General features: G+C 56.2%; 1 protein-coding gene across 1 annotated transcript in view; it reads left to right on the top strand.

The window, feature by feature from the left end:
* The window catches only part of kdm5c (lysine demethylase 5C), a gene marked incomplete at its 3' end in the record, with an annotated part of 100,253 nt that overhangs the window by 22,214 nt on the left and 62,956 nt on the right, over window positions 1-15,083 (top strand). Inside the window, exons 6-22 of the mRNA XM_059643998.1 lie at window positions 463-586; window positions 1,258-1,433; window positions 1,864-2,022; window positions 3,492-3,611; window positions 4,450-4,608; window positions 6,527-6,708; window positions 7,749-7,911; window positions 8,494-8,613; window positions 9,542-9,736; window positions 10,576-10,757; window positions 11,691-11,815; window positions 12,361-12,511; window positions 12,634-12,748; window positions 13,379-13,734; window positions 14,052-14,190; window positions 14,445-14,624; window positions 14,970-15,083. The exon at window positions 14,970-15,083 is cut by the window's right edge and continues 27 nt beyond it. Coding sequence (XP_059499981.1) covers window positions 463-586; window positions 1,258-1,433; window positions 1,864-2,022; window positions 3,492-3,611; window positions 4,450-4,608; window positions 6,527-6,708; window positions 7,749-7,911; window positions 8,494-8,613; window positions 9,542-9,736; window positions 10,576-10,757; window positions 11,691-11,815; window positions 12,361-12,511; window positions 12,634-12,748; window positions 13,379-13,734; window positions 14,052-14,190; window positions 14,445-14,624; window positions 14,970-15,083 — 2,760 coding nt within the window. The remainder of the gene's footprint in view (window positions 1-462; window positions 587-1,257; window positions 1,434-1,863; window positions 2,023-3,491; window positions 3,612-4,449; window positions 4,609-6,526; window positions 6,709-7,748; window positions 7,912-8,493; window positions 8,614-9,541; window positions 9,737-10,575; window positions 10,758-11,690; window positions 11,816-12,360; window positions 12,512-12,633; window positions 12,749-13,378; window positions 13,735-14,051; window positions 14,191-14,444; window positions 14,625-14,969) is intronic.

A 15,083-nucleotide genomic window follows, 5' to 3' on the forward strand; every position in this document is an offset into this window, starting at 1 on the left:
GTGAATCTGGAAAGTCTCAATCACGGAGGATTGAGCGAGCTCTCATCATTGGGGCTGGGGGCAGCTTGGTTCCAAGGGGTGAAGGTGATCTGGGGAAATGAGAGTCAATCCCAATGGTAGTGGATAGCAAGGCAGGTCCAAAGGGACAGAGTGGCTGCCACCTGATCCAATTTCTGGTGGAACTCTTTGGCTGCTGGGGGTGTCAGGGCAAACGCTGCCAGTGTTAAATAATGATAGAGCTGAGCAAGTTTGAATCAGTGTCACTGTTGGTTAATCTGTGATGTCAGTGGGTCATCGGGAGTATGAGGAGTGAGGAGAATATTGCACTCAGTTCCAGGGGCAGGCAGGATGAGGGAGGCAGGGCAGCTCTCTAGGTAGCCGAGCTGTCCTCGCTCCCTCCTTCCCTTGTTCCTTACCTCTTAGGGCCATCCTCACCGTGTTCCTCTTTCCCTGTTTCCCTAGACTGAGCCAACAGAGGCTGACATCGCCAAGAACCCAGAGCTGAAGAAGCTGCAGATTTATGGAGCTGGCCCCAAGATGGTGGGCCTTGGGCTGGTGGTAAAAGACCGAGCCAACAGGAAGAGAGGTAGGTATTTACCCACAGCGCACTTCCCATGGCAGCAGCGGCTGCTCTCTTCACGTCTCTGTCTCTCTCTCGCTCTGTCCCATTCCACCCAAACCTGTAATATGGGTATAGGTGACCCATTCTCCCCCACCCCAATCAGGGAATAATGCTGACTCCCTGAGTGTTCATGGGGAGACAGTGTGTCACTGCCAATGGGCTGGTAATTCTGAGGACCCAGGAACGCTGAAACCCGACCACAGTGCCTGTGAAAGTGATTTCCAAATCATAAACTTGGACCGACTGCCAGTCTCGGTGATGGCGCAGAGTGTGGCAAAATGCCGTTTCTCGGGGCGGGTGGGGGGGTAGAATCACTGCCCTCCCTACCCTGGTCTGGGCCATTAGGCCCGTAAAACCTCCTCAGCCATTCAATAAGAACATGGCTGATCAACCAACTCAGCCCCCCTGCCCCTCTGCTTTCTCCCCCATCCCTTTACACTTCAGGAGTGTCACTTAACTGCCCCTGCAAGGGCAGGAGTGAGACTCTGTGTTCAAGGGGCAATGAGGAGCATCTCAGCAGTGACCTCACTGTGTTATGTGATGGAATGAATGTAACAGTTTCTGAAAGAAACTTTGCCCCCCCCCCCCCCCCCCCAAACTGAAGGTGATGGTCTCACTCTTCCTCTTGTCACCAGACAAGGACTGCCTCGACTGCCCCCCAACACTGGTGGTGAAGGAGGAGATAGTGACTGAACCAAAGCTGGAATACTCGCTGGAGCACTGCCCGCTGATCAGAGAGGAGAAGGGAGTTGCTGATGCCTGCAGCAAAAGGACCATGAGGCTGCGGAAGGGAGCCACATCGCCTCAGTTTGTAAGTTACAACAGGCAGCCTTTCCACTTGGCAAACTGTTACCCATTCCCAAGGGTCCGCGCCGCACCTGAATGTTCGCGTGCTTCAGGTTTTAGCGGACTGTCTGGTGTTCTCTGTCTCTTGTTGCCCCTCTCAACTGCTGTCGTACCCTACTGACCCAAGGGTCCCTTCCATCTCACCTCACCATTTGCAGCCTCTGTCACATCCAGCATGGACCCCCCTTTTGGTTTCTCCCTCCCCTTCGGGTCCCCCGCTGTCGCCCTCAGTACCCCCCCTCCCTTACCCAGTCATTTCCACACCCCCCATCTCTGCCTCTGAGCAGCTTGGTGCTGTGGCTTGCAATCGCCACCCACCCCCAACAATCAAGCTTCCCCAGCTGCATTTCTTCCCATCTAGCTGTCCCTGAACATCGTTTCTGTTGGCTTTGCAGGCTGACTCCTACACCTGTATCATCTGTTCCCGACGTGTGGAGGAGGAGAAATTGGTTCTGTGTGAAGGCTGTGAGGACAGTTACCACACCTTCTGCCTTATCCCACCTCTCCCGGAGATCCCGAAAGGAGACTGGCGATGTCCCAAGTGTGTGGTTGAGGTAGGGAGTATGTTCCGAAGATCTCGGTGGAATTAGAATGTGTTGTCCCATGTACTTTACCATGAAAGATACAGTGAAATGTTTTAAACGTTGCCCCCATCATGGTGCCTGTATTAATGATAGAGGTCAAACAGAATGATTTTAAAAAATGTAAAATTAAGACAAAGTTCAGCAGAGAAATGCATAAAATAAATGCGGGAGTAGACCGTTCTCAGTATCCCGTTCCCACCCTCTGCCCATACCCCTGATCCCTTTAGCAACGAGGGCCACATCCAGCTCCTTCCTGAATGTATCTAATGAACTGGCCCCAACAGCTTCCTGTGGGAGAGAATTCCGCAGGTTCACAGCTCTCTGACTGAAGAAATTCTTCCTCATCTCAGTCCTGAATGGCTTAACCCTTGTTCTCAGAAGACAACTCCCCTAGTTCTGGACTTCCCCAATATCAGGATCATTCTTCCCGTATCTAGCTTGCCCCGTCCTGTCAGGATTTTATACATTTCTATGAAATGACCCCTCATTCTTCTAAATTCCAGTGAGTACAAGCCCAGACAATCTGGTGTTTCCTCAACTGTCAGTCCTGCCATCCCAGGAATCAGTCTGGTGAGCCTTCACTGGGCTCCCTCAGTAACAAAATTGTCCTCCCTCAGACCAGGAGACCGAACCTGCACACACAACTCAAGATATGGCCTCACCAGTATAACTGCAACAAGCCCGCCTTACTCCGATACTCAAACCCTTTCGCTGCTATCTTTCCTCACCACCTGAACCAACAGAGTCAGTGAACAGCTCCTGGGCTCAGGGAAAGACAGATAAGCAATGATGGAATAGGCTGACGGTGGAGTCAGGCTGGGAGTGCCCTCCTTTTCTCCTCCAGGCGCAGCCCCTAATCCACCCCAATGCTTCCACCCCTTCATGTGCCAAGGCTCGGCCTGCAGTTCCACACCAGGAGAGTCGCCCTGCGTCCTGTTCCTTACTCCCCAGGAGTCACCCTGGCCCAGAGCTTGGATGGAGCTGTGTCTGGCTCAGCCTGGTACCACTGCCCCTGGAGGCTGCCCATCACCCTCCACACTGAGAGGCAGACAAAAGGCAGCTGATGGGGCAGGTGAGCCCTGGGCTCGGTTCCCTGTAATCTGTTGACAAGTTGGATCTTCACCTGGTGGTAGGGGGGAATAGGGTGTAGGAGCAAAGCGAGCTGGGCTACACAAGCCATCACAGTGACAGGACCAGGTGGGCAGGGAGCTCATTACGTTGTTGGGATCTGAAGTTTCAGCCATGGGGGCATGGGGCACAGGAGCAGGGAGCTGATGCTTGGGCATGTGGGGTCTGGGCTTCTGGCCTAGCACCTCAGGAAGGAGCTGAAGGGTTTGGAGAGAGAGAGAGAGATCCAGCAGTGAGGGGGTTTCAGTGACGTGGATAAGCCCACACCTCAGGCTCCTGCTCTCTCACTCTTCCCACTCCCTCCCCGACAGGAATGTAAGAAACCAGCTGAGGCTTTTGGCTTTGAGCAGGCAACGAGAGAATATACCCTGCAAAGTTTCGGTGAGATGGCAGATACCTTCAAGTCTGACTACTTCAACATGCCAGTTCATGTAAGTACCGGTGCGTGGGGGGTGCGTGTGCGTAGGGTGGGAGTGCAGTACATGTGCAGTGTGGGAGAGGGTCTGTTGGAGAGGGTGTGTGTACATGCGGGTGAGGGTGTGCATGGGAAGGGGTGTGTCTGTGTGTGTGTGTCGGGGAGGCGCGGGGTGAGGTGGGAGTGTTGGTGGGGGGTGGGTGGGTGTGTGTGTGGGTGGGGGGGTTTGGGGAGGGGTGTGTGTGTGTGTGTGTGTGTGTGTGCGCCGGGGGGCGAGTGGGGAGTGTTGGGGAGGGGTGGGTGTGGTGGGGTAAGAGTTGGGAATGTATGGGAGGGGTGGCCGTGTGAGCTTGGGGATTGTGTGTAGGAGGTGGTGCGTGTGTGGGGCGGGGGGGTTGCGTGTACGTGTGTGTGGGTGCGTGTGTGCGCTTGTGTTGGGGGGTGTGGGGTGCGTGTGCATAGGGTGGGAGTGCAGTACATGTGGGAGGGGGTGTGTGTACATGCGGGCGAGGGTGTGCGTGTGTATGTCGAAGTGTGAGCTGGCACTTAGCACTTGGTGGGGTCAGCATCATATCGCCACCCCGATCTCCCCACCCCCCCCCCCCCCCCCCACACCCCCACCTCCTGTCCTCGATAGCTCTGCTATTCTTCCACTTTCTCAGCCTCACCCTCTCTGCTGCCCTTCCTCACTGTACCCCAATCCACCTGTCTCCCCTCTCTGACCCTGGCCCTGCCCCCCCTGCTCCCGCGCTCTGCCCGCTCCCTGCCCACGCCCACACCCGCCCGCTCTCTGCCTGCGCCCCTGGTGTCGCTCGCTCTCTGTGCCCCGTGCCTGACCCTGCCTGTTGCTGTAGATGGTGCCGACTGAGCTGGTGGAGAAGGAGTTCTGGCGGTTGGTCAGCAGTATTGAGGAGGATGTTACTGTGGAGTATGGAGCGGATATTCACTCCAAGGAGTTTGGCAGCGGCTTCCCGAACAAAGGTGGTAAAAGGCAGCTCGCCCCAGAGGAAGAGGTCAGTCAGTCAGCAGGACACTCGGTTGGGGGGGTGATGTGGGAAGACAGTGGGAGAAGTGGGATGGGGCAATGGGGGTGTGTGAAGGAGCAATGAGGGAGGAATGGGAGCGACAGTAATCCCTCTGCTGAGAGGAGCAGTTCCCTCTCCATCCACTGTCCGATGGAAAACCCATCGCAATTCCGAATCCCCTACGGTGTAAGGGGGGTGAGGTCCCAGCCCCTCCAATGTGAGCATGTCCCTGGTACAGAAGTAAAAATTCCACTGAGTGCTGGAAATCCGAAAAGGGAACACAGAACACTGGAGAGTCTCAGTGGCTCCTGCAGTGCCTGTAGAAAGGAAACAGTTAAAGCTTTGAGCCTCTGTTTGTTTGTGTCTCTCTCTCCCAAAGTCTTCCTTCCACAGACAGACCCTTCAGTCCAACTTGTCCGTGCTGACCCAGATGTTGTAAATTAACCCAGTCCCATTTGGCAGCATTTGACCCATATTCCTCGAAACCCTTCCTATCCACATACCCATCCAGATGCCTTTTAAATGTTGTAATTGTACCAGCCCCGACCACTTCCTCTGGCAGTTCGTTCCACACACACACACACACACACACACACCACCCTCTGTGAGGGAAAAGCTGTCCATTAGGTCCCTGATAAATGGTCCCCTCTCACCTTAAACCTGCGCCCCTCTAGTTTTGGACTCCCCTACCCCTGGGGGAAAAGACCTCATCTATTCACCCTATCCATGCCCCTCATATTTTTATAAACCTCTGTGAGGTAACTCCTCAGCCTCCGGCACTCCGGGGAAAGTAGTTCCAGCCTCTACCTGGAGCTCAAACCCTCCGACCCCGGCAACATCCTTGTAAATCTTATCTAATACCTTTCAAGCTTCACACCATCCTTCCTACAGCAGGGAGACCAGAATTGAACACAGTATTCCAAAAGTGGCCTCACCAATGATCTGTACAGCCGCAACGTGACCGTCCCAACTCCTACACTCAGTGCGTTGACCACTGCTCATCTGACTCATGCCCTTGTGCCTGGTGAGGTGAGAGTGAGCACTTGGCCCCGGGCTTCTGTTCTGTAGGTGGGCTGTGGCTTCTGGCCTGAATCGTGGTGAGGCACTGCCATCTGGTGGTGATTGGCTTTGCTGCAAGCGTTGAGCTCATCTGTTCTGAGAGGGAGTGGGATGTGGGAGAATCTGGGAAAGGGGCTGCCGTTTTAAAGGACAGGGGAGGGATGGACCTCTTAAAGCAAGAAGAAAGTTTCCTCACAGGTTGTGAATCTTCGGAATACGCTTTGTGATAAGGAGGCAGAAGCAGAGCTGGTTAATATTTTGAAGGTGGAGAGATTAGATGTTAGTGGGTATGGAGAGTTTGAGTTGTACAGGCAGGGACTCTGTTCACGGGAGTGTAGGAGGTTGGCAGGAGTCCAGGTAGAATTCTGTACAATAATGAGAGATATCGATAGAGTTAATGGTAGGTGTGTTTTCACAAGGATGGCAGATTTTAAGATCACGGGATACATTATTAAGCTGAGAGAAGAGAGATTTAAAAATCTTGTACACAAGGTGGTGGTTTGTGTGTGAAATGAACTGCCGGTGGGTGTGGGTACAGTTATCATGTTTAAAAGATGTTTGGATAAGTACATGGATAGGGAAAGGTTTGGAGGGATATGGGCCAGGAGCGGGCAGCTGGGACTAGTCTAGTTTGGGATTATGGTTGGCACAGGCTGGTTGGGCCGAAGGGTCTGTTTCCACGCTGCATTGGGTTGGTGGTGGTGAGGGAAACATATTGTAATGGGATCAGGAGCTAGGCAGGCTCGAGGGGCTGAGTGGCCTCTAGGTCTGGATTGTTAGCCGTCTATTCAGGCTTCTGTTTCTCTGTGTTATTTTACATCCCCCCACACCCCAACCCCCACTGCAGCAGTACACAGAGTGTGGCTGGAACCTCAATGTGATGCCCGTCCTTGACCAGTCAGTGCTGTGCCACATCAATGCTGATATCTCTGGGATGAAGGTGCCCTGGCTGTACGTGGGCATGTGCTTTGCAGCGTTCTGCTGGCACATAGAGGATCACTGGAGCTACTCCATCAACTACCTGCACTGGTGAGTCCCATTGCGAAAGGGAGGCTACAACTGCACAGGGCCCGGTGTTAGAGACTCTGCAGCGCATTTACTGAGAGGCCCAGTTTCCATATCCCATTGGAATACCGATCCCCACCTCCCGCTGGGGATAGCCCACGCACACCAGATCCGCCGCCTCCCGCTGGGGATAGCCCGCGCGCTCCCGATCCACCGCCTCACGCAGGGGATAGCCCGCGCGCTCCCGATCCACCGCCTCCCGCAGGGGATAGCCCGCGCGCTCCCGATCCACCGCCTCCCACAGGGGATAGCCCGCGCGCTCCCAATCCGACGCCTCCCGCTGGGGATAGCCCGCGCGCTCCCGATCTGCCGCCTCCCGCAGGGGATAGCCCGCGCGCTCCCGATCCACCGCCTCCCACAGGGGATAGCCCGCGCGCTCCCAATCCGTCGCCTCCCGCTGGGGATAGCCCGCGCGCTCCCGATCTGCCGCCTCCCGCTGGGGATAGCCCGCGCGCTCCCGATCCGCCGCCTCCCGCAGGGGATAGCCCGCGCGCTCCCGATCCGCCGCCTCCCGCTGGGGATAGCCGGAGCATTCCCGATCCGCCGCCTCTGGCTGGGGATAGCCGGAGCATTCCCGATCCGCCGCCTCCCGCTGGGGATAGCCCGAGCATTCCCGATCCGCCGCCTCTGGCTGGGGATACCAAATGGGGGTTTTGTTCCCTTGAGGAGAGAGGGGGAGGGGAGAACAGGGACTGGCTCTCGTGGGTTGCCTCCAAGGGGAATAATGGTTAGGGGTTGGCAGTGGGATAGGAGCTGGATAAGTACATGAAGGAGAGTGAGATGAACGGAAATGAAGAGCTAGGATGAAGGATGGAGTGGGGTTAGTCTGGTGTAAGGCAGGAACAGCAGCAGAAGGGCTGAATGGCCTGCTTTTCTGTTAATGCACAAAGTTATTAGCTTTTCTTTGTAATGGATCTTGCTGTGAAGGAGTGGGCCCCTCCTCAGTGAGGGAGGGAGCGACGGTGTATCATCTCGGTGTGTGTTGTTTCTTCCCTCCCCCCCAGGGGTGAGCCCAAGACCTGGTATGGTGTTCCCTCGTATGCAGCTGAGCAGCTGGAGGCTGTGATGAAGAAGCTGACCCCAGAGCTGTTTGAGAGCCAGCCTGACCTTCTCCACCAGCTGGTCACCATCATGAACCCCAACATTCTCATGTCACACGGAGTCCCGGTAAGTGGCAGCATCAGGCAGCTCTCCGTCTCCTACACCCGCTCACCCTCCCAGGGCAGCAGTGCGCAAGTCACTTAAACCCCGTGCTCTCCCTGTCCCAGGGAGTGTGTGATTGGGGGGGACGGTGTAGAGGGAGCTTGACTCTGTATTAACCCCGTGCTCTCCCTGTCGCTGGGTGTGTTTGATGGGGGGGACAGTGTGGAGGGAGCTTGACTCTGTATTAACCCCGTGCTCTCCCTGTCCCAGGGAGTGTGTGATGGGGGGGGGGGGGGGGGGGGGGGGGGGGGGCAGTGTAGAGGGAGCTTGACTCTATTAACCCCGTGCTCTCCCTGTCCCTGGGAGTGTTTGATGGGGGACAGTGTAGTGGGAGCTTGACTCTGTATCTAACCCCGTGCTCTCCCTGTCGCTGGGAGTGTTTGATGGGGGGAACGGTGTGGAGGGAGCTTGACTCTGTATCTAACCGGGTGCTCTCCCTGTCCCAGGTAGTGTGTGATGGGGGGGGGGAGGGGGGGGGGAGAGAACGGTGTAGAGGGAGCTTGACTCTGTATCTAACGGGTGCTGTGATTCGCTGCCCTGTTTCAGGTAGTGCGGACTAACCAATGTGCCGGGGAGTTTGTCATCACCTTCCCCAGGGCCTACCACAGTGGATTCAACCAGGGCTACAACTTCGCTGAGGCTGTGAACTTCTGCACAGCTGACTGGGTGCGTCCTGTTCCAGCACCTCTCTGGGAAAGCGAGAGGGGCTGGTTGGGAGGGAAAGGAGCCTCCCCTGGGTGGGAGGAGAGAGAGTGACCTCTGAGGGGGAGGGTGGGGGGAGGAGAGAGAGAGAGAGTGAACCCTGAGAGGTGGGGTGGAACAAGCCCCGCTGTGAGGGGTAGTGCTGGGGTAGAGGGAGAGAGCCCCTTGTATGGGGCAGGGGGGTGGTGGGGGAAATGTGAGGGAGGGAGAGAGAGAGCCCCTAGTGAGTGATGGTGGGGAAGAGGGAGATCCCCTGTGAGAGGGATGGGGTGGGGGGAGTAGGAGAAGGAATGAGGATCTCAGGTTGGGGGAGTGGGGTCTGTGGATGGGGTGGGGGACGATTGGTGGGTAGGGTGGGAGAACGAATTAGGATCTTGGGTTGGGGTGGGCGGGGGCAGTTCTGTTGGTGCAGTAGGGGGGGCATTGGGAGAAGGAATTAGGATTTGGGGTTGGGGGTGGTTTTGTGGATGGGGTGGGGGTGGTTTTGTGGGTGGGGTGGGGGTGGTTTGGTGGATGGGATGGGGGTGGGGCGTTGTGGGGGTGGGGCGTGGTGGGGTGGGGGTGGTTTTGTGGGTGGGGCGTTGTGAGAGTGGGGCGTGGTGGGGGTGGGGCATTGTGTGGGTGTTGTGGGGGTGTAAGAGGGAAACCCCTTGCTTTGTTTGCCACGGCCTGAAGCTTTGCCTCGCCCCCACCTCAACTTGGGGCATGGGGGGGTTCAGTGTTTTGAACAGGGGGAGAAAGGGGATGGTTCTAGTCGGCTGGGGCACCCTCCCCCCTGGGGGCGGTCATGGTGCCCCTCCCCCTGGGGGGCTGGTCATGGTGCCCTGTGGTAGATAGGGCCGCCTGTGCAGTGTGTCTCTGTGCTGACCCAGTGTCCCCCCCCCGCCGCCAGCTCCCGGCAGGCCGTCGCTGTATCGAGCATTACCGCTGGCTGAGACGTTACTGCGTGTTCTCCCACGAGGAGCTGATCTGTAAGATGGCCGCCTGTGCGGAGAAGCTAGACCTGAACCTGGCAGCAGCTGTCCATAAGGAGATGTTCATCATGGTGCAGGAGGAACGCCAGCTACGCAAGGCTCTGCTGGAGAAGGTACAGGCTGCAGCTTCGCGCTCACTCGGTTTGCTCGGTGATTGATTGAGAGCGCCTAACTGGTAATCGGTGCTTGCACTGTTTGGGTCTGGGCGCTGACTCTGAGTAAAGTGGCACTCGGGCTGTGTACACCATAAACACACTGTGCCAGCAGGTGGCATCCCCTCTGCCTCGCTGTGTGGCAAACCAAGGTCCGAAATACCCCCAACAAACAGGCAGAACACTCCGTGTTAGGGACAGTTCCGGCAGAAAGCCCATTCGGCCCCTCAAACCTGCTCCCTGCACTGCTCCTCCATTCTGTCAGTGCCCGCAGTTCTCTTGGCTGTAGCCATCCCCAAACAGACACTGTCCCCCATCAAACACTCCCAGGACAGGGACAGTATGGGGTCAGATTCAGGGTAAAGCTCCCTCTGCACTGTTCGTTCGTGCTCTCCACCACAACCCCCCGATCAAACACTCCCAGGGCAGGGACAGTATGGGATTAGGTACAGGGTGAAGCTGTTTCTTCCACCCCTCCAAAAAAAATCAAAACCTCTCAGGGACAGCATGGGGTTAGATACAGAGTAAGGCTCCCTCTACGCTATGTGTCTCTACCACCTACCCCCACCGCCGCCCCCCAATCAAACCCTTCCAGGTATCAGGAGACATCGGGGTTAGATACAGAGTAAAGCTCCCTCTACACTGTCCACCCCATCAAATACTCCCAGAATGGGGATGTCACGGGGTTAGATACAGAGTAAAGCTCCCTCCGCACTGCCCTCCCATCTCTCATCCCCAGCACAGCGATGCCTCAGGGTTTCCCCTTTCCCTCTGGTGCCTGACTGTGATTTCTCCTCCAGGGTATCACTGAGGCAGAGCGCGAAGCCTTTGAGCTGCTGCCCGATGATGAGCGACAGTGTGACAAATGCAAGACCACCTGTTTCCTGTCCGCCCTGGCATGTTACGAATGTCCCGAGAGGCTGGTGTGCCTCTATCACATCGACGATCTATGCAACTGTCCTCCCAGCAGGCACTATCTGAGGTAGGAAGCTGGGTGCATGTTCTTTCTGCTGCCGGTCATACACGATTCATCCGAGCCCCAGTCACAACCTGGGGTGAGAGGTTGTGCTGTGGTTACTCGCTGAAACAGGAGCCTGCAGATCACACTTTTCCCAGCTCAGATACCGGAAACATCCTCAGTTCTCACACCTTGAAGGTTTCTATTAAAAGGTTCGGAAACGTTTACAGACGGTGTGTCTTTGGCTGGGAAAATCTGGACCCCCTGACCCTGGCTCATATTCTGGAGATGTGTGCCTGCGCTGCACACTGGCAGGTGGTGAAAATCTGACTTGAAGCTGGCCTCCTGGAGGCTGTGACAAGACCCCTCAACCCAGTCGCCATCAGTTTTGCCTGGGGTAGGGACAGTGCCGGGTTAAATACAGAGCACAGCTCTCTTAACTCTTCTTGAAACAGAAAGTTAAGTTTCCTCGACTCTTCAGAACTCAACATAAAGCTTCTTTGACCCTTCTAAACTAAAAGTGACATTCTCCCAACTCCATCCCTATCAAACAGACCTGGGAACGGGATTGAAATGTACATTAAAGTTCCTGTACTTTTTCTGAACTGAAAATAAAGTTCTCTTCACACCGACCCTATCAAACATTTCTGAGACAGTTCCTATAAACTGATACCCTCACTGCCAGTGCTACCTACTGCACCTGCCCGGCACTGCAGTTTGCATCAACTCTGACACAATATACTCTCCCAGGATGTCTTTCTGATCTTGTAAAAGATGGACCTGTATGTAGAAATCCAAACCCAAGCACCTGGTTTGTGACCCCCTCACTGTGTCCTTGGGGCTGTTTTACTGTGAGTTGGGCCCAGTTGGTGGGAAGGACCAGGGGTGGGAGTCAGTGTGAAGCAGCAGCAGTCTAACGGTGGGAGTGGGGGCGTTTTCTGTCTCTGTCCCTGGCAGGTACCGATACACCCTGGATGAGCTCCCGGCCATGCTGCACAAGCTGAAGATCCGAGCCGAGTCCTTCGACACCTGGGGCAGCAAGGTGAAGGTGGCGCTGGAGATGGAGGGCCAGCAGAAGAGCAGTAAGGAATGGCCTGACCCTTTTAGGGAGGTGATCTTGCGGGGTGCGGGGTTTAGATCCCACCCCTGACAGCATTACAGATGGCCTTTAAAGAGAAACCCCATCTGGGTTTTCACTGACTCCCCTTGGGGAAGGAACATCTACCTGGTCTGGGCCTCCAGGTGACACCAGGCCGCCATGCACTGACCTGTGTCTGTGCGTGTGTGTGTGTGTTTGCTGTGTGTGTGTGTTTGCTGTGTGTGTGTGTGTTTGCTGTGTGTGTGTGTGTTTGTTGTGTGTGTGTGTTTGTTGTGTGTGTGTGTTTGTTGTGTGTGTGTGTTTGCTGTGTGTGTGTGTGTTTGGTGTGTGTGTGTGTGTGCGCACGCAAGTGTTCGCTGTGGGCAGTTGGGGATGGGCACTAAATGCCAAGGCATCCTGGGACATTGACGTAGCTCGGTTACCTCCCGGGGGGGGCACTGCGGAAGATGACTACCTGGCTAGATGGGGCTTTTGGACCCGGCACCTTCTGACCCGGTTTTGTGTTCTCTCCCCCCGCCCCCCACCAAGCTCTGGACGACCTGAAGGCCCTGGTCACCGAGGCCAAGGAGAAAAAATTTCCTGAGAACAGGCTCCTGCAACAGCTGAAGAGCAGCATCGAGGAGGTGGAGAAGTGTGTGGCAGAGGCGGTTCAGCTGGTTTGCACTCGGAGGGGGGGCAGGTACGGAACCGGGGTGCAGGGGGGATGGGGCAGGGGGGATTGCTGTCGGGGATCAGAGTGTTCAGTAAGTGACTATGTCCCGAGACCGGTATTACCCCCGACTGTCTCTGCTTCCTATACAGGCCTCAGCAGGATGAGGGTGCCAGCTCCACCAAGCTCACGGTGGATGAGCTGCGGTTTTTCATCGAGCAGCTCCAGGGCCTGCCCTGTGTCATCACTCAGATCCAAGATGTCCAGGTTAGTAGCTCGGCCAGTCTCCCGTCGCTGTCCAAACCGGGTAGGGCTGGTGTCAGTGTTCCTGAGGGAGGTGTGTCCCCAGTGGACCTCAATTGAATTTATCACCGATGTGCCGATGTCATCACCGTCTTTTTAACCCCGTGCTCTCCCTGTCCTGGGAGTGTTTGATTGTGTGGGGAGGTTGGTGGCTCGGTGGTGGGAAAGCAGTGTACAGGAAGCTTTACACTGTGTCTCACCCTGTGCTGCCCCTGTCGCGGAAGTGTTTGTTGGTGGGGGGGTGGGGGACAGCATAGAGGAAGCTTTATGCTGTGTCTAACCCCTTGCTCTCCCTGTCCCTGGAGTGTTTGATTGTCGGGGCGGGGGGAGGTACAGTGTAGATGGAGCTTTACCTTTACTTGGAAAGAGTAGAGGAAGTTAGGCTCCGGATCCAGCCCAGCATGGATTTGCATTGTGGCCCATTACCTGGGGCTCGTGCCCCTCAAAATCTCTGCCTGTGCTGCCAATGTTGTGTTTGTTGGCTGCATTACCAGTTCCCAAACTGAGATGCTGTTCCCTGTGTGTGTGTGTGTGTGTGTGTGTGTGTGTGTGTGTGTGTGTGTGTGTGTGTGTGTGTGTGTGTGACCGTCCTAGGAGCTGCTGGAGGATGTAGAGAAGTTCCAGACCCAGACCCAGGCCGCACTGAAGGAGCTGCCTCCCAACTCGAATGAGTTCCGTGAGCTGATTGAGCAGGGTCAGCAGTTAGCCATAGAGCTGCCAGAGATCGCCAAGCTCCAGCAGGAGGCCCAGCAAGCGGAGTGGCTGGATGAAGTGCGGGAGACACTCGCAGCCTCTGGCCGTGTCAGCCTGCAGGTGATGAGACAGCTGATTGAGGCAGGATCCAAGCTGGCCCCTAACCCAGCCATCCAGAAGGCCATGGCTGAGCTCCAGGAACTGTTCACCATCTCCGAGCGCTGGGAGGAGAAGGCTCAGATCTGCCTGGAGGCCAGGTACGGGCCTGGGGTGGGGGGTGCAAGCTGCCTGCGGGTCAGGTATGGGCCTGGGGTTGGGGGCTAGCCGCCTGCGGGGTAGGGGTGGGGGTCGGGGCTAGCCATGTACGGGGCTGGGGTTGGGGGCTAGCCACCTGCGGGGCAGGTACAGGGCTGCGGGTGGGTGTAGGGGCTAGCCGGCAGCGGGGCAGGTACGGGGCTGGGTGGTCCCCTGTCTGTTTTACCGTGTTGTAATTGGAAGCTGAGGGGGAGGGGATGTTGCTGCAGAGTCGGGTTATGTGGGGTTTTCTCAGTATCTCACATCCTGTGATCTTTAGGCAGAAGCATCCTCCTGCCACACTGGAGGCGATCATTAAGGAAGCAGAGAATATCCCGGTCGAATTGCCCAACATTGTGGCCCTGAAGGAGGCGCTGTCGAAAGCGAGGGCCTGGATCGCTGACGTTGAAGAAATACAGGTAAGTCCCCCAGAACACTACTTGTGGGATCTTGCAGTGCCCGGGGCATTTCCAAGCTGATGAGGGTTTTGTGGGCAGCATCAGCCTTTCTCTGCTTTGCACAGCAAGATCCCACAAACAGTGGCCCAGGCAGACAACCTGCCGGTTGCATAGCCCCAGCATCATGGAGGTTCTCGGTTCTTGCGCCCCCGCCCCCCAGTGCACTGCGAGCCTCTGCTACTGGTAGCCCATGTGCTGTCTGTTGTACCTTTCAGAATGGAGATCACTATCCATGCCTGGACGACCTGGAGGGGTTAGTCGCTGTAGGCCGTGATTTACCTGTGAGGATGGAAGAACTACCTCATCTTGAGAGTCAAGTGACCACTGCACATTCCTGGAGAGAGAAGGCGACGAAAACCTTTCTGAAGAAAAACTCCTGCTACACACTGTTAGAGGCAAGCATAGAGGAAGCTTTACTTCATCCTAACCCCATTTGGTTCCTGTCCTGGGAGCGTTTGATGGGGAAGTGGGCAGTATATGGTGCAGAAGGAGCTTTACTGTGTATCTCTGACCCCGTGCTGCCCCTGCCCCGGAAGTGTTTGACTGGGGGGTGACGGATGGTGTGGAGGGAGCTTTACTCTGTGTCTAACCGTTTGCTGCCCCTGCCCCGGAAGTGTTTGACTGGGGGTGACGGATGGTGTGGAGGGAGCTTTACTCTGTGTCTAACTGCGTGCTGCCCTGGGAGCCTGTGTGGATGCAGAGGCTTGCTGCTGTATGATTGTGTTGGTGTTGTTTTACAGGTGCTGTGTCCGTGTGCAGATGCTGCCTCCGACACCGTTCGCAGGAACAAGTGGAAAAAAGCGAGAGAGAACCTGGTGGATAAAGCTGATACGGACGGCCTCGGGTTATCTGCT

The sequence above is a fragment of the Stegostoma tigrinum genome, unplaced genomic scaffold (genome assembly GCF_030684315.1).
Source record: "Stegostoma tigrinum isolate sSteTig4 unplaced genomic scaffold, sSteTig4.hap1 scaffold_389, whole genome shotgun sequence".
Lineage (NCBI taxonomy): Eukaryota > Metazoa > Chordata > Chondrichthyes > Orectolobiformes > Stegostomatidae > Stegostoma > Stegostoma tigrinum.